This window comes from Trachinotus anak, unplaced genomic scaffold, assembly GCF_046630095.1.
Source record: "Trachinotus anak isolate AG129_WGS33_773 ecotype Australia unplaced genomic scaffold, CSIRO_AGI_Tana_v1 ptg000008l, whole genome shotgun sequence".
Lineage (NCBI taxonomy): Eukaryota > Metazoa > Chordata > Actinopteri > Carangiformes > Carangidae > Trachinotus > Trachinotus anak.
In genome coordinates this window covers 18,556,839-18,574,925 of record NW_027273859.1, presented here as the reverse complement: position 1 = coordinate 18,574,925, position 18,087 = coordinate 18,556,839, and the positions used below count along the sequence as shown (strand labels likewise).

The 18,087-nt window shown below is 37.7% G+C and overlaps 1 protein-coding gene across 3 annotated transcripts in view; it reads left to right on the top strand.

Moving 5' to 3' along the window:
- The window catches only part of slc23a2 (solute carrier family 23 member 2), a 34,656-nt gene that overhangs the window by 6,229 nt on the left and 10,340 nt on the right, over positions 1-18,087 (top strand). Inside the window, exons 2-6 of one of the 3 annotated variants that reach the window (XM_071483231.1) lie at positions 7,381-7,429; positions 10,844-11,067; positions 13,347-13,445; positions 14,290-14,406; positions 15,774-15,931. In XM_071483231.1, the coding sequence (XP_071339332.1) occupies positions 7,381-7,429; positions 10,844-11,067; positions 13,347-13,445; positions 14,290-14,406; positions 15,774-15,931 (647 nt within the window). The remainder of the gene's footprint in view (positions 1-7,380; positions 7,430-10,843; positions 11,068-13,346; positions 13,446-14,289; positions 14,407-15,773; positions 15,932-18,087) is intronic. The other 2 variants (XM_071483233.1, XM_071483232.1) reach the window with 2 other exon arrangements.

The following is an 18,087-nucleotide window of genomic DNA, read 5'->3' as shown; positions in this document are numbered from 1 at the left end:
GAGGGAGCATGGGCCAGGGAAGGAGTTGAGTTTGAGTTGTCTTCTATGATATTACGGATCTTTGGGTTTGGGACTGCTGAACAAAAGATATTTGGATATGTCGACATGGGTATTTCATTACTTTTACTATTTCTGCCATTTCTTAGACCAAATGATTAACAAGTACATTTTTTAATTTTTAGTTACAGCCCTATACTTGCGTTGTTGTAATTTGAATATATTTGACTGGAACCTTGTCTGAATCTGCCGCATGTTAAGCTATAACCATTAGTTGATCCCCAGGAAAATGATCGGCAGCTACTGCTCAGTTGTTCATGTCGACTCGCTCTCTGGTTCCAGCTTCTCTTATGTGAAGATTTCCGGCTTCCCTGTGTTTAAAATCACTGTAAACTGAATATCTGTGGGCCACAAAAAACAAGACGTTTGATAAATGTTTGTCAGCGTTTGTCTGACATTTTATAGACAAAATGATTTATCTATTAATTGAAAAAAATTATAGGAAAATTAATTAAACTGTTTTGTTTTTGTTTTTTTTTTCTCAACCCTGGCAGTATGTACGAGAAAATAGGCCTGAAGTGAAGTTGCAGTTCTACATTACTCTCACTTCGATAGTACTGCAGCATGTTGAACATCACTGACCTGTTTTTACATTTTTAAACATACTGCACAGCCACCGCTCTAACCTGTGCTAGCGTTGTAATGAAATGCATCACAACATTTTCTCTGTGATGACCCACTTTTATTGTAACTGTAACTTTGTTTGCTGTAAAAACACTTAGCATCTGCGCTAATATCTCAGGTCAGGCATTTAAGCTGATCATTATGAAACTGTTGCAAGGCTGAATGAAGGTGATCTGTCTCCACCGTTACTGGACAAGCAAATGAAAGTGGTTGTCCCGCTGAGCACAACAGCAGGAGTCTGCCTTGGGTTGGCTTAAAGGATTTCATCAACTTGAAGAAATAATGGACACCTTTAGTCTTAAACATCCCTGGTAGGCTTGATGGGGTTGAAAAAACATGCCTGAAGCTGTGGGTGGTTTAACAACCTATAAGAAAAGTGTACAGTTACAGTACAGGTTGACTTTGTGTGAGAATAAATATGAGGTGTTTTTTTTTCTGTGTGCGTGCTGCTGATGACATGCTGTGTGGGTGTAGTGTTGCTTTGAGAAAGGGATAGAAATACGATTAAAAGCTGAACATCTCTGTTCCCCCTGATCTAAATGTAACAGTCTGTCCTGCTGCTTGCTTTTCTTAAACAGAGAAATGTGTTTGCACAGCGCAGCATGGGAGTCCTCCTGCTGTTGAACTCCAAAGTAATAAAGGAAGCAGGATTATTTTGGCTTTAGACCAGCCAAGTTATTAGAAAAATCTGGAAGTTTTGTCAGAAATATCCCAAATTATAATGAAGCTCATTGGTCGTGTAATGTTGTGTAATTGTACTTTCTCTGCACTGATGTCATCAACACCTCTGTCTGATGTTTCCCCACTCTGGTCCAGACTGAAATATCTTGACTATTAGATGGTTTGTTGTGAAATTTTGTACAGATATGCCATTCACAATGACTTTGATCTCCTGCTAATTGGCAAATGTTAGCATGCTAACCTTAGATGGTAAACACTACACCTTCTTAAGACTGCATATAAAGGCTTAACATCAGTGTGTAAGCATTGCCATTACCATGTCTGCAGACTCTGAGGCTTTTTCAGTACAACCCCAAACTAAAGTCTGGAAAGTGTTTTATTGATGGTTCCAAAAAACTGGTTTGATGCATAGAATTACAACAGACCACATCCATAAAATGGACACAGCATTAAATTAGATGTCATAACTGCATTAAATACCAAGTAATGGAATATGGAATAAAATAAAAGTTGCAGGAATCGGTTTTATTTTGTTTTTATGAGCTTAGCTGTATATGAACCTGTCTTTCAGTTTCAGCCTGGAAATCACTCCAGCTGTTTCTGATCAACACAAGTTGAGGCAGATATTTCGGTGTGGAACTGTGGAAGATGACACAATCTAATTGAAGTGGTTCACTCAAACCAGCGAGCTGCCCAGGCATAGTTGAGTCGCAAAACCAGAACAGCTCACTTATGTGCATGTGTGCGTCTGTCTCTGTAAGCTGTGCAAAGGATGTCTTGCTAAGAGCTTTGGGTGTTTTCTGTGTGACTGAATCATATTGATCGTTATGACCACTGACAGCTGCCAAAGTAATCTAGTGTTATACAGCAAACGGGTGTATGCATCTCCCTGAAGTTGGTATCTGCTAGACTTGTGCACGCTGAGAGCAGAAAGAGGAAACCATGTTACATGAAAGGTTAAGTGTCTGAAAGATTATTTTTGATCCAAAAAACCACACCAGGTGACTTCATCATTTAGTTCCTCTTCTCTGTTTGAAGATGTGCAGATGGATTAAACCCATGGTGGACATAGCCTGGTTGACCGTAGGCAGTCTGTGATGTTTCTGATTTCAACAAAAGAGAAGACTTTAATTTAAAAAATAACAATAATAATAATAGTAATTAAACTAAATTTAATAGATGCTGAAGTAAATGGTTATATAAAAATTAAGAAAAAATGGTGATAAACTGCATTTGTATATTACCTGAAGATTGTGCTTAAAGTGTTTCACCATTGAGCCATAGTTGAGCCAATAAAGCAAAATAAAACACTACAAGAAAACAGTTTTTATTACACCAGGCTTAAAAGGTTGAAATGCATAACCAACCTTTGACCACTGTTCAGATCAGATTTAATTTCGCTGTGGGTCTTTCAAGCGCAGTGATGTGTGATGACCTGAGACAGACATTGAAAGGCTACTGTATGAAGGTGGTAAACCAGTAAAAGCCCCATTAACTATCAATTAAAATGTTTCAAAAGCCGAAGAGACTTTCACTGTCTTGCTGTGAAGCTGTAACAGTTTTGAACTAAATTTAATCAGCAGTTCATTAAGCAAAAAAATGTATTTGCTGGTTCAAGGTTTTAAATTTTTAATGACTGATTTTCTGTGTGTGAAAGTTCTCAGCCATCCAGGTCATGTTTATCCAAGAAAAGCTGAATCGAGGGCAACTGGACTTGTTGCCCTCGATTCAGCTTTTCTCAGACTGCTTTTCTGTTATTATCAGTGTAAACTGAAATTCTTTTGGTCTGGAGTTGAAACAGATTTGTTACTTTTTTTTTATTCCTTGTTTTTACTGTAAAGCTCATTTGGAAATGTGTTTTTGGAAAGTGCTTTAGAAATAAAGTTTTCTATCCATCCGTTATTCAGCTGTTTGTTGCAGCTGTAGTGAGACAGCCTGCGGTCCCTGTGACTGAACTGCTGAGGCGAACTCTTATCTCCATTCACCCCTGCTCCACTGACAGGAAGTTGACCAATGTAAACATGACCTTGCAGGCATTTTACAATCTCCCCCTCGCTTGGACCTCATGGTGAAATATGAACCCCTCACGTGTACCCTGTCACGTAAAAGTGTCGCCCACTGTCACACGAGAGCAAAGCTGCAGGCGTGTGTGTTTTATCTTTATTTCTGGATTCTTAACTTTGATTTATATCTTTTTATTTCTGGGTTCAAATTGTTTCATAGCAGTTTTGAATTTACTTTAATGTGTGATTGACAGGTTAATTTGTTATTTTAGTCAAATAATGCAGCACATATGTGGCTGTGTATGTGTTTTTAATTAATGAACCGTTCAAGCAGCTTTTCCAAAGTGACAGTGAGAGGATGTTTTGACAGATCACACATTACTGATTACTACCAGGACTCACCAAAAAAAACATTAGACCTCAGTAACTTTTTTTTTTTTTTTTAAATTGTGCATTGATGGTGTTAATATTAACTTATACTAATGTACCACAGGTTTCACTGTTAAAGCTTTTAGCCTGTTTGTAAGCTTTCTGACATTGATAAATTCATGTGTACTCCGTATCTTAAACATACACATGTGCACTAAGTAAATGTAGTTCTTGCGAAATTTCACTACTTCAGAATTTTGCAGAAGGAAACAAAGTTTCTTTTGTTTTTTGTTTTATTTTTTTTTTTGTTTTATTTTTTTTTATTTATTTATTGGGCTGGGGCTGATTAGGCGTCTTGTCAGTTGGGGTACATTAAGTTCCTCTGGCTCATACAACTGTGAAAATTTTTACTACAGCACACCATGGATAACTTGGCACCATGTGGGTTGTTTTTCTGTCTGAGGTCTTTTGTAATAGAAATGTCTTTGTTCATAGCCTTTTTTGTCTTCCATAAGATTTTTTTTTCCTTCTAACTTTGTAATGCTTTGCACATTATGTACATGTCTACTTTTATAGATTCGTAGAAATGCAGTTTTCTTACAGCTTGAAGTAATAGATATAACAGAGAAACTAGAGGAGCCAGATTGGTTTCAGCTGTTGGAGGCTTTTGGATATGATGATGTTCTCCCTCTTGTTAACACTGTTTACCCACAGAAAATGCAAAACAAAGTTGTAGTGTATTTCCCAGGAAATCACTTCAGTCTCTGGTATTTAACGCAATCGTAAGTAATAATTTTAATCTGAGCGCCTGCCAGAATGAACTGACCCAAAGAAAACTTGGATTCTGGAGCAATATTTAACATTTAGTTTCCGAGAAGTGCCACTGCACCTTCTCATTACTGTAAAATATGGTACAGTCATTTGACATTTCATTGATACTGCAGGGGTCAGTTTTGTTGTGTGCTGTAACTGAAACTTATACCTTGTCATCCGTAATATCTTTTAAGGCTCACTTACAAACTGCATAAATAATGGGGAAACATAGGCTTCCCTGTTGATGTGAAGAGGTGAGGTGAGAGAGCAGGTCGCTTCATGACGCAGGACTATGAGATCACTCAGCCATTGTCAGCTCTAGCTCCAGTCACATTCTTCAGATTGCTGTGAGGCAGGAGGCAGCTTAAACATCATTTGACCCTATATTCCCTTCTGTTCTTGTTCATACCTTTTACATCCCACAGGTTAGTACACGTTGGCCGTTTTAGACATAATAGTACATATAGTATTTTGGTTTGAACAGGTCTAAATAAGTGACACCTGGTTTTATTCTGTGGACCCTAAGATGTATTCGTTTTTATTTGTAATTTTGCTGCTTTTCTCTGTTGTACCTCATTGTAAACTGAATATCTTTCGATTAGGAAAAATCTAAAATAAAGGTGTGGTCTTACTCTGAGAAATTGTGATTAAACAATCAATTGAGAATATAATTGGCAGGTTAATTGATAATGAGACTAATTGCAGCTTTAGTATTAAGATCTAGTTAAATATTATGAATTTGGTCAATGACTGAAATGTTATGTTTTTATTCACAGTCTGGAAACAGAATCCTCAGACATAAGTTTTCATGTTTTCTCAAAGCACTTTTTTATTTAAGCCAACACTTGCACAGTCCGTCACTCTAATCCTGCTGGCAGATTTAACATAGTCTTACCTTAACAGAGACTTAGTGACTGAACTACAGACTGGAGGGGAGCTGATTTGCACACTTACACACGAATTTAGCGCTACAGATGAAACCGCCAACACAAAACATCTGGTGTGAAGGCCCACACACAACACGGCACAAGCCTGCACAGGATCCACAGAGCATGTTACCATGGTTATAGATCGAGGTGGTAACTCTGTCCACCGGCCTGTGTATTCTGGGATGAGTTAAAATTACCATCGCAGTCGTCTTTCTTCTCGCTATTGTCTTCTTCTCTGCTTTTCTATTCGCTTGTTTTCTTTTGCTTTGTCACAAACACATAAAACACACTTTTCCTGCCTTTATCCTTTTATGTGTCGTCTTTTACATAATGTGAAAAGTGCAAACTGCAGATTTCCTCTTACATAATCACACAAACTCACTTTCAGTTCTGTCTTCTCTCGCTCCAGTTCCCTGTCTCCCTTGTTTTGTGTGTGTGTGTGTGTGTGGACAGACAGAAAACACAGGGATGAGATGAGGAGAGTGTTTCTGTCTCTTGGGCAACAGTGGAAAATCGCATTTGAGGATGTGATGCTACAGTAACATGGCTTCTGTGCTGTGTTGGCACAGGCTTCATCAGACCTTAAGTCGCCCAGTGGCTGCTGGGATACTTTCTGTCACACTTCACATCTCTCAACTGACTCACACTACTGAGAGAGCCTCAGGCTGGGCATCACCCTGGTCAATAATGCGCTGCATGCAGTTTATACTGGTCAGAAAATTTCAGGGCGAAACACTGACTTTCTATGGCTCTTCGTAATCCTGTGGAATTATTAAATGATATTTCGGAATTCTTGTGATGTGTAGAGCTGCAGCATTTAAGCCATTTTTTAGATTCTTTGGTTGCAGCTTCTCCATTGTAAGAATTTACAGCTAAACTTAATATCTTTGGGATTTGGACTATGAGCAGATATTTAATGATGTCAACAAACAGCAGACCTGAGAAAATGTGATAGTGTTTTTTTTTTTTTTTTGTGGATCAAAGAATTAAAAAAAATAATCAAGAACATGGTTTGTTGATAATGAAAATAATCATTAGTTGCAGTCCTAATGACATGGCTCTTATTTTTGTAGTTTTGGACATAATTTTAATAACAATGTACTAGCCAAATATTATTGTTTGGGACAGTCCATTTTCCCTAATTTGATTTTGTTTGTTTAATTAAATTCCCACTAGCAACAACAGTAGCTACTCTTTGAGCTGCAGCAATTATTCGATTAATCGATTATTCAGTCAACCAAAAATGTATCTGCAACTATTTTAATAATTGATTTATCTTTTTTTTTAATGTATTTTCAAAACATTTGCTCGTTAAAGCTTATCAAATGTGGCGACTTGCTGATTTTTCTATACAATGTAATGTTAATTATGATGGCCAAAACTACAGAAATAAGGGCCAAGATGTAATAAAGCAAAGTAATCCTCTTATAAAGGAGTGAGTCTCGAGCAGTTTTGCCCTCCTGGTGAGAATTACATGAAGTGTTACATGCCTTGCTTGTCTGAATAAGCTGAAAATAGGGGAATGTTTTGCATTACTCAGGATTGTATCAGTTCCTTCACCATCAACAACAAGACTTCTTTCCAAGGCTCTTTTTCAAATATTAGCATGTTAATCATGATTAGCGCCTGTCACAGGCACAGCCTTCTTTTCTGTCTTTCATTCCTTAAATTACCTTCACCCTCTATAGGTCACACTAATAACTTTTGCTTGTGATCAAATGCTGTCTGTCAAATTAACTTATGTCTCACCTCCCTCCTCCTCCTCCTCCTCCTCTGCCTATCCCTCCTTCTCTGCCTCTCTTATCTCTGCCTCCTCCCCATCTTTTCTCTTTCCTTCCTCTCCTCTTTTCTTCTTCCTCTTCTTCTACCTGCTCCTCTCCCTCTCTCTTGCCCCTTCCACACAGATGCTCCCAGCCGCCCAGCTTGACAAGAGTGATGGGATGTGTCAACTAGGTATTGCACCTATCCCAACATTTTTACACTGCGAGCAGGGAGACTGGCTGGATGGGAAAAGATGTTTTGTTTTGGGATCAGGATAAAAAAACAAAAATATGAGAGGGGAATGTGACATAAAAGAGACGTTGCGACCAGGCACAGTACAGGTGATGCCAGGTAGGCATCTGTTAACATCTGTTCTGGTTACACGTTAGTAGAAATTAAATTGGCACAAAATAAATTTACTGTACAGTCAGTAGCTTTGATAAAGATATCTGCACTTACTCTTTTTCTGGGGATTTACAATTTGAGGAAGAATTGCCATGTGTCCTTCTACAAAGTGTTTTTGGGGCATTTCTTTGCCTTTTATAGTTTGAGGACAATAGAGAGTCGGCTAGAAATGAGGAGAGATGTACATGATGCATCAAAACTCAAAGCTTGACTCATCCGGGTGTTTGTGATTCTATTAAGGCTGTTTTAAAGCCCAGGGCTATTAGATGTCCATATTTACAAAACTTTTATAATATTGTGATTAAAATTGCAATTATTTTGTATAGATTAATCTCCAGGTCTGTGGTGGTGATCTCCATTGCCACAGACTAAACTCAGCTTTTTTTTTTTTTTTTTTTTTTCCAATGTGTTAAGAAGTTAATAATGTAAGTTATTAACACTTAAAGTCATGGCTCTAGCAGTTTGAAGATTGCTCTCTTTCAATTCACAATTTTGATATAAAAAGGATTAAGGATTTTTATTTTTAAATATATACTGTAAATTTGATCATTTTGGTCTTAGTTTTAGCCAATACACCTGTCAATTAGCATGGTTTGTAAACATAAGCACTGCACAAATTTTTTTTTAATCATTTTTATTGAGTTTACTTGTTCTAAAGGAACAAACAAAACAAAGGATATCATGCTCCTAACATCATTACTCCCCATAATTAATAATGGGGAGTAAAGGAAAGGAAAAAAACAACCATGCATATAGTTAACTGGTTTATTGCTGTAATTTAAAGGAGTTGGTTTGGCTACTTGGTTACTAAGTAATGAATGAAATTACCTTTAGATAATGAAACCGTCTTTCATCAGAGTCCAGTAGGAAGACGGAAGCAGGATCCTTAGTTGCTTTTCAACAAGTGCACTCTTCACTCATCTATAAGACTATTTATTCAGAGGCTTAAGTAAACATTTAACATCGAGCATCTGTCTCAATGAGAGAATATTCAGAGACCAAGGTTCTGTAATTTTGAACTGTGAAAATGTGGGAATATGTTTTGCAGTTTTGTTAATTCCAGATGGAGGTGTTGGATAGTTAGAATTTATTGGATAGATTTTATTCTTTTCACATATTATTCACCAAACCATTCTTCAGTTTTTTTTTTTTTTTTTGGGTCAGATTAGTTGGTAAGTTCACTTTATTCAATCAGGAAGTCTCATTTGGATCAAAATGTCTTTTACAAGAGAGACCTGAGTTCATATTTTTATGAAATGCTAAAAGTAAAAATTCTGAGTTGAGTGAAAGATGAAAGTAAAAGTCCTTCACTTTTACTCCTGCTCCCAAACTTATGAATAAAAACTTTTTCTCAGACCCCTTTTGACTTTAGCTACAGAATTGCAGTGCAGAAACTAAGCTGAGTGAGCCTTTCATTTTCTGTCTGACGATAAAGAATAACTGAAGCACTATAGCTAAGAATAGACTAGTTATAGTCTATTATTTGCATTTTACCATTTGATGTTACACTGCTCTCTGGCATCAATTTATTTGCATCACTAAACGTCTTCCCTGTCTGGACTTGTCAGTGTGGTTCTAAATCCTTTTATTCCAAGTATGATTTCTCTGACATGCTTCATCTACCAACAGCAGAATTTTGTTTCCCTTTCAGCCAATTTCCTTTTTTTAGATTGTTGTTCATTTCACATATTAATTATTCAATGAGATTTAAAGATTTCCCACAAATAAAATGAACTTTGCATGAAAAAATGATGCTATTCCGCAACAACATATAGGGTCACTCTAAATCTCTGATTGGCTGTTCCTTCTCTGAGCATACAGTACACATAATCAAATATGTGATCACTTGGGAATCTTAGTGAGTTTTTGCATGTGCTGTAAGGAGGAAGTCACTAGATAAATGTGCCTTATTGCTCACATTGAGCAAAGAACTTTTTTCCTCTTAAATTGTTACTTTAAAGTTCAATAAATAATGGCAGACACAAAAAGAAAATCACATGACACATGTGATCTGTTATCACACATGTACCCTTCATAAAATGTTTACAGATATTACTAATAATATGGACTAGTGCTAGTCCCTCAGAGGAATGGCTGTGTTTTCAGTTTGTTTTACAGTTCAATCCTTCAAAAAGTCTTATTTTAGCATTAAGTGCTCTCAGTGTCACTATTTTTTAATCACATTTTTATTCTAATACATTGAGTGAGTGACAGTTAATGATTAATTAAATAAAAGCCACAAACTGTTCTAAAATTTAAGGATGGTTTAGAGCAACTTGACTCAAGTCCACGTTTCGCACAAACAAAACAACCATGCCTGCGAGGACAATCTGACAATCCTTTGTGTGCCGCCTCTTTCATTATCTCTCGGCTCATCCTGTTCCTCCTCTCTGTCAGTAGTGTGTCCATGTTTCACTCTTTTCCCAAATACTTGCATAAACTGTACGTCTATGCCTCCTGCTTTCTTCTTGTCTCTAGCAGACAATGACCAGCTGGCAACATGGATTGTTATTATAATATTGTTCTTACCAAGGAAAATGATTGAGAAACAATCTGTTAATTATTTAACGATTGGTGTAGGTCTGCAACAGTTATTTTCGTTATTGATTAATCTGCCAATTATTTCTTGAGCAATCAGTTAATTGCTTGGTTTGTGAAAGAGGGGAAAAAAAAGCCCCATCATAATTTCTTCAAGATTGATAATTATGACTAATGGTGCAATATCCAAAGATGCTCAGTTTACATAGGACAAAGAAGGTGAGAAATTCCCCTCGATTGAGAAGCTGGAGCAGTTAAGTTCTGGCACTTATACTTAAAAATTACATCATGATTAATCAGTTATTAAAACAGTTGATTAACAGATCCAGCTCAAGATTGGTTAATCACCTAGTCAAGTTTCCTGAGACAAAACAGGGGTCTTAAAAGTGCTTTAATAATCTGCTTAACAACCAAAAACCCACCAGCAGCCCAAGAAACGACTGACAATAAATGGCTGCAGGTAACTCGTCCAGAATGGAGGAAAAAAACATAACAAACAAGGGACCTGTGACGAGTTTCTAATCAACAAGAAGTATGGCCTGACAACCTCTGAGGCTCTGTTTGATGTGATCAGACCTTCACAATGAAGGCAGGATATTAGAACTCTTAAAGTTATAATTTAAGATATTAATCTCAGTCTTTATCTGTTTCTGTCTCTCCAAGCAGACGAGGCAGTCCTGGACGATGTAATCGGACTGAAGGATTCATCTGCAGTGTTCACACCCGAGCGAGACAGAGGAGGGACAGAAGAGGAAGAGGAGGAGGACATTGAAGACACAAGGATGGGCGTAGGGAAGAACACCACCTCCAAGTCAATGGACAGCACCAGTGAGGGAGGAAGATATGAGGAGGAGAGCAAACACAGTGCTGATTTCTACCCTATTCCGGTACACGACTGTGTTTAATGGCCTTTTTTTACTGAAAACCACAGACGCATCATGATCATGCCTAAAGCAATCTCATAACTAACAAAGGTCAAAGTCCTCTCTCTCTCTGTCTGTCTCTGTCTCTGTCTCTCTCTCTCGCTCTCTCCCTCTCTCTCTATGTGTGTGTGACTCACACGCTCAGATTTGGCATTGCTTTTTGCTTGGAATGTATTTGTGTGAGTGGACAGCCAGAGGGGACACACACGAGCTGTCATGGCCAGTCGGTGTGTGCCGCTGCAGCTCAGTCCATCCATTTCCTTTGTTTGTCTGCTTGGCTCTAGGCCAATGCTACATCTAGGTCAAAAGGCAAAAAGACAACAATGGAAATGCATAAGTCACAAATCTGTGCTTTATTATAACCTTTAATTTTTTTTTTTATAAATCCAGTGGTGATCATCAACTAGGTACTTTTTTTAAATTCAAGTTCGTTATTTCAGTAGTATTTTAAGGTGTATGGAATAAAATGGAAAGTGAACCTGATTTGGTGTGGTGTCAGCAGTCATGCGGGCGTTGTCCCAGACCGTTTTGGTGAAGAGTCGATCTGCGTTCCAGAGATAATTAATATTCCCATAGTCTGCTATGACTGCTACTTAACAAGAAGTGGACTGATGGGCTTTCATACAAAACCTATAAAAAGTTTATAAAACATGAAGCATTGTTATGAATTAATCTGCCAAAGGTATAAAGCAGATAAAATTAGCTCTACTTTCCCCAAATGCAACATTAAAATGCTGATTTGGAAATATTGTATCAGTAATTATAAAGTATAAAGACTACTTATACTTTTGATAAACTTTTCTTTCGATTAAAAAAACATTTAATCAGTATTTTCATATTAAAAATGGCTCTAATAATGTGAAAGAGGTTGCGTGTAGTGACAAACCCCTGTTTCTGCAGTTCCCCTCAGCTCAACTTAGCTATTTGCCGTCTTTCAGCTTATTGTTTCAGTTTTCCTACATGCAGCTTTACTGTTTTCATTAATGCTGAAAAGGCATTAATCATTGGCTCAGAGTCACTACTCAACAGACAGCATAGACAGCAGATTTCAACAAAAAGCTTTAATGAAGTCACTGAATGACACCTCCCCTGAACAATTTGGCACACTGACAAGATTTGCGGGTAGTTAGTGAACACAGTGGAGCACTTAGCAGTGAGGAGTTGGTGGACATTCAAAACAGAGCTTAGAGGAGCCAGTGAAGTTACATTCATCTCCTGTCCTGAAACATGGCTCGAGGTGAATGCCAATGGTGCTGTATCTGCTGGAAATGTTAACAGACAACTGCTAAAACATCCACCGAATCAGCATTATGGGTGGGCAATTTTAGTGTCGTAGTTTCAGCCTGTTTCTAATACCCCCAATTGTCCAAAAGTGGGATCATGCAGGGTTAAGTAAAGGATCTGACCACTGCATAAAACACAAAAACAGAGTTCTGACAGTGACCCTGAAGCCTACTGCTTTCCTTTACAAAGTAAGATAATCTCAATCACAAGGCTTCACCCGTGTCATTTTCTGAAGCCATTCAGTAGAACACAAAGGGAATGAAATACGATACTAGCCTAAAGTTTCCTTTGCAGTTATTTCATCTCATTGAAGCATTGTGAGGAGCTGTTTGTCTCCATGTGTAAACCCCGAGGTTATAGACTTTCATTTCCAGTATTTGAGAAAAACCCTTTATACATGTATAGCGACTCTGCTGCTCAGTCTCTGACATGTAGACACAGCAGACTATGTTTGCATGTGGGTAAAGGCATGGGTGCATTCAAAGGTCTGTCATCTCCCTGAGATTTATTCTCAGCAGGCATTGTGGGACTGTAAAACAAAGAGTGGATTTAAAAAAAAAACCCAAAAAAAAACAAGACAGACATGTGACATTTGATAGGTGAGCATGTTTGCATACTTCCATTTCTTTGCATGTTGTTCCTCAGGCACACAAACATTCACATCTATCAGCTTTAAATGTTCTAAATGTTCTTGATCCCCGCAGCGGTTTTTAAAATGTTTTTTTTTTTTTTTTTTAAATCTTCCCCTTCTTGACCAACATGGCAAGGAGACATTTTAGACATACACAGGAAAAGCACACACTCACACACATACCTTGTGGAAGTCATTTGTTTGTAAGGCTTGTTTGTTTGCATACAGCAGGAAACACGTTTTCATGTCCAGGGTGCCAAATCTAGGTCTTTTTTTTTTTTTTTTTTTTTTTCCCCAGATATATGAAAAATGTGTTTGTGTGTTACAGGTGGTGGTAAACGGAGTGGGTGGTGCCAGTGGAGACCAGGACACTGAGAACACAGAGCTGATGGCTATCTACACTAAAGATAACCAAAGAGCAGAAAAGGTTACTCAAGAGAAAACTTACAGAAACATAATGAAATATAATCCACATGTGCTTTACTGGTCATTCCAAAATGCTAGTTTACTCTGAAGTTGGTCTCTGTTTAAGCTGACTGACACATAGTCACATGCTTCAAAAAGCTTACTCATACAGTGACAGGCTCAAACTTGTGCTGCACACTGTAATTTTTGTTTAATCACAGTCAACAGCACAGTTTGACTTTTCCATTTCCCCCTTCACCTCTCCCCTACATCCTATAAAGATTTCAGCAGTGGGACTTTTTTTTTTAATTTTTTAATTTTACTTCAGAATAGTAGCAGTACCACTCAGTGGAAATAGGATGTCATAGTGAAAGTCCTGCATTCAAAATTTTACTCAACTAAAATTACCAGCAAAATGATGGACAGAATGGCCCATTTTTAAGGTTTGTGTTTTTGTGGGTATGTGTACTTACAGTAACACGTAAACTCATCTCCACTGCTACTTGAGCAGAAAAGTGCTGATGAGTTGAAGAACTAAGAGTCTGACTCATGTTCCTTCTCTCATCTCTTGTGCTCTTTTCCATGCTGTCACTGTGACTGTGCATTTTTGTTTGTGTGGAAGAAAACGCATCACATGATTTCATTTTCCCTGCAGTTTGTCTTTCTTTCTTTTTTTTCCCCCACATTGTTTTCACTCATTGCTCAGTTTTTGTACTGTACCTCTGCATAAAATGTTTTTTCCAGAATACACTATTTTGACCATTAACACGGAGCACAGTGCAGAGGCCAAAGTAAACGTGTCCAGAAAGATATGAATGATGAAGATATCGTTCACTTTGTTTCTTTGTGCGTCACTGGGTGTGTAGAGCTCGATGTCTGAGACGCTGGACAGCACAGATAGCATTGACGCAAGGAGGATGGATATGATCTATACCATTGAAGACACTCCACCCTGGTACCTGTGTGTCTTCTTAGGCTTACAGGTAATTTTTTTTTTTGTGTGTGTTTGGAGTTTTATCAATTATTTTATTTATTTATTATTTTTCCCGACTAACAGATTGTGTGTTTAAAATGTAAGTATCACCATAAGGACTGAACCAACATGCACCCAGACATGGCCTGTATAATCAGACTGTGCTAAACACCTAAATATGTCAGCAGTCACCTCAGTGCAGTATTTTTCATCCAACCGTCCCCAGTCTGCATTACGTAACCAGGTACAAAAATAAAATTTGGATATTTGTGGTTCAGTGGTTTATGTCCTCACTGTGTGACCTCACTATCTGACACTGGACTTTTGTCCTCAGTCACCTCACTCAGTCGACTCATAGTCATTACTGAGTTCTAATCTAACTGTGAAACACTTTGTCAACACTTGGCAAACGGTCATTTAATTGTTTTATTGTAATATTGGGTAGAAAAAAGACATCTTTAGAAATACCGGTGTATAGCTGGATACAAATTTGCATCAAACATCACCTAGTGTAGAATATTGTGGCTTAATGCTGCCATCCTCAGAATAGTCTGGCTCCAGCAATAGCAATCACAATAATGGCCTGTCTGTTGGGACAGATTAGCGAAGACCACCAGGTAAAGAAAGGGGTGAACTGGTGTGTGACAACACAACAAAAGAAAATAAATAAATTAGGGTATTTATTATAAAACTTGATTACTATATGAATATATAATTCAACAAATTTAAATGTGTCTAACTTCAAACACAAATGTTGTCCAAGCAGAGAGAGAGAACCTTAACCACCACTGAAACTGTAACTATACCGCAGGGGAAATGCCATAAATTTTCTGTGATCACTCACTGTTGTCTCGTGTCATGGTTACAGCTGCGCAATTCATTAAAGAGTTGAGACAGTTTGTCAAGTAGGTCAAAAAAATCCTACATACATTGTTTTTGCAGGGTTATCAATTAAAGTAAAAAAAAATAATTTGAATGTGTGGGAGTTTGTTTTTGTTTTTGAGAAATTTCTGTCAACTAACTAGGCAGCAAAGATTATTACCACCATGGAAAGGTTATGTTTTCTGCCCGGAAGGAAAAAAAAACAAAAATTCAAATACCTGCACCCTGCTATCTACAAACTAGAGTGCTGGAAACAAGATGGCAGTGTGCAGGTATGTTTCTCATTTTTTTTTTATGCAGGCTACAAAACCCAGTCCCTGCTGAAGTGTGTCTGTGTGTGTGCTCATGACTGCCATAAAACAAAACCTACCCTCAAATGTTTGAAATGGTAATCATCAAACATCTTCGAAGGTAGCAGCTTCAATCTTCAGCCAGGTCAAACAGTAGACACACGCACACGTAAATCACACTGACTCTGGCTGCTCGTCTTTGCAGCACTACCTGACGTGTTTCAGCGGGACGATCGCGGTGCCATTCCTCCTGGCTGAGGCCATGTGTGTGGGATTCGATCAGTGGGCCACCAGTCAGCTCATAGGGACCATCTTCTTCTGTGTGGGGATCACCACCCTGCTACAGACCACACTGGGCTGCAGGTACACGCACACGCACGCACTAAATTGTAGCTTTTCTATCTGCAGGTCTTAAGTCATTAAATTCAGTTCCCTGGATATGAAAAAGTCATTTCATTTATAAAGGTCTTGAACATTTTTCCTTGCCTGTCGTAGATAGTTACATTATCTTAGTTATAACTTTTGGTTGTCAGGAGACAGTAGCTAGGAAGCTCATCTACTCATCTGGAGTCAATTTAAGCAAAGACTTAGATTAAAAAATGTATAAAATTATTATTATTTTTTTAAATAATTGGTTAATTCATCAGTTTTCTGCTGCTGATCTGGGCCCAGACATGGATGGATTGTAAGACAGTGGGCATAGATAAGGGAAAGGCCCTCAGTCCTTCTATAAAGGACACAAAATGACTACAAAGCACACACTATATTTGTGGTTGATTTGTGTCTCTTCAGGATAGTTTTGCATGTCTTTGTAATCCTTAACTGAGATCTGTGATTATGAAACAAGAACTATTAAATTAATTCATGAAGAGGCTCTTTGCCCCATGATGTGATTTGTACAAGCCTCCTGGTTGGTAAAGTATTGAGAAAAATATGATTAATGTCATTAAATTTATGTTTGTAAAATTTTAGTATAAAAAAAAAAAGTCCTGAATTTAATTTGGTGTACCCTGCAGAAACCCTTTTTTATTTCCCCCACTTTCTTCCACTTTGTCTCTCTTGTCACTAAGTACCACTTAAAGACAAGGGCCATTGTCAACATGAAGTTTCTTTTTCTCCACCCTTCAGCTTTATTGTCACCGTGGAGTGGGTGTTAGTGTGTCTTCACACGTCTAAATGGATGCTTAGACATTCTTTTTTTATTATTATTTTTTCGTTCCCAGAAAGGCAAAACAGTCAGTTTTAAGTATAAATTTGTATTGAAAGTACCTCACAGTTGAATGAAGTCAGCATATATTATACTTCTCATTTTACATTTTAAAAGAGAAAACATGCATACAAGACAACTGCAAGAATATGATGCATTAGTTGTTCCTCATGTGACTACAGTTGTCCTGTGCAGCTGAGACTTCTGCTTTTGTTGGAGTAGAAAGTAGTTTATATTTTCTCATTTGAGACAACAGAACAGTAGTTAAAGAAATTCATGTAACTAATGACGTGGGCCATTTGACTGCCTGCCAGAGAAGTGAGCTACATAAGGATCAACTGTTGCATCACTTCTGGGCAAGCAGCAAGTTCTAATTGATTAAACACACAGGAGGAGGGAAGTCCCTGCTTTGGGCCATACCAGTATGTACATGTCAGGAAAACCTCAGTTCATCCATTTTCTCCCACGTTCATTACATTCTGTTTAATCTGAGACACCCTGTTTTCACTGCTTACACACCTTAGTCTGCATGTCTTTTTTTCCTCTCTGTCCTCACTTTACCTCGGTGCTCAGTCTCAAACTATCTGGAACTATCTGGAATCTGCTCATCTCTGCAGTCCACCACCTTTTGTTTTCAACTGGTTTTTGCTCTTACACATACATTACATTGATTGTACTGTGTTGGATTGTTATTTTAATGAAAACCAGGTAGTGCTCATATAACATGATATTTTTCTTTCATACAAGAATAGCAGTTCAGTGAGGTAAACTCACTGTTTCCATTTTTGTAATTTAATAAACCTAATCTTTCCATCATGTTATGGCAGATTCCCAGCCTCTCATTATTGTTCCCTGCGTGTCGCAACAGCCAAATCACCTCATTCAGACAAACCCAGACAGACAGTCACTCACTGTTCTTCTTAACACCGAGTTGATGGCCTAACTAAATGGGGTGAGATGGCTTTCAGCCACGATGCTGCCCGCTGCTGGAATCAGCTCCCAGTGCGTATGAAATCTGCCCAAACCACAACTGGCCTTTTTTAAAAAAAATAATAATAATAATAAAAAAATAAATAAAAGTTAAAAATTGCTGTATTCTTCCACTTCTTTCTTTTAATATTGCACTTTAATGAGATATTATCTATTTTATAATCAATGTTTTATGCTCTTTGTTATTATGCTTTTTACATCTATTTTTATGCTGTGTGTTTTCTATTAAGCATTGTTGAGTGACCTTTGTGTATGATAATGTCTGGCCTTGACTGATGTCTAAGTGAAATTAGTGCGCAACACTGTCCTGCCCTGTTCACAT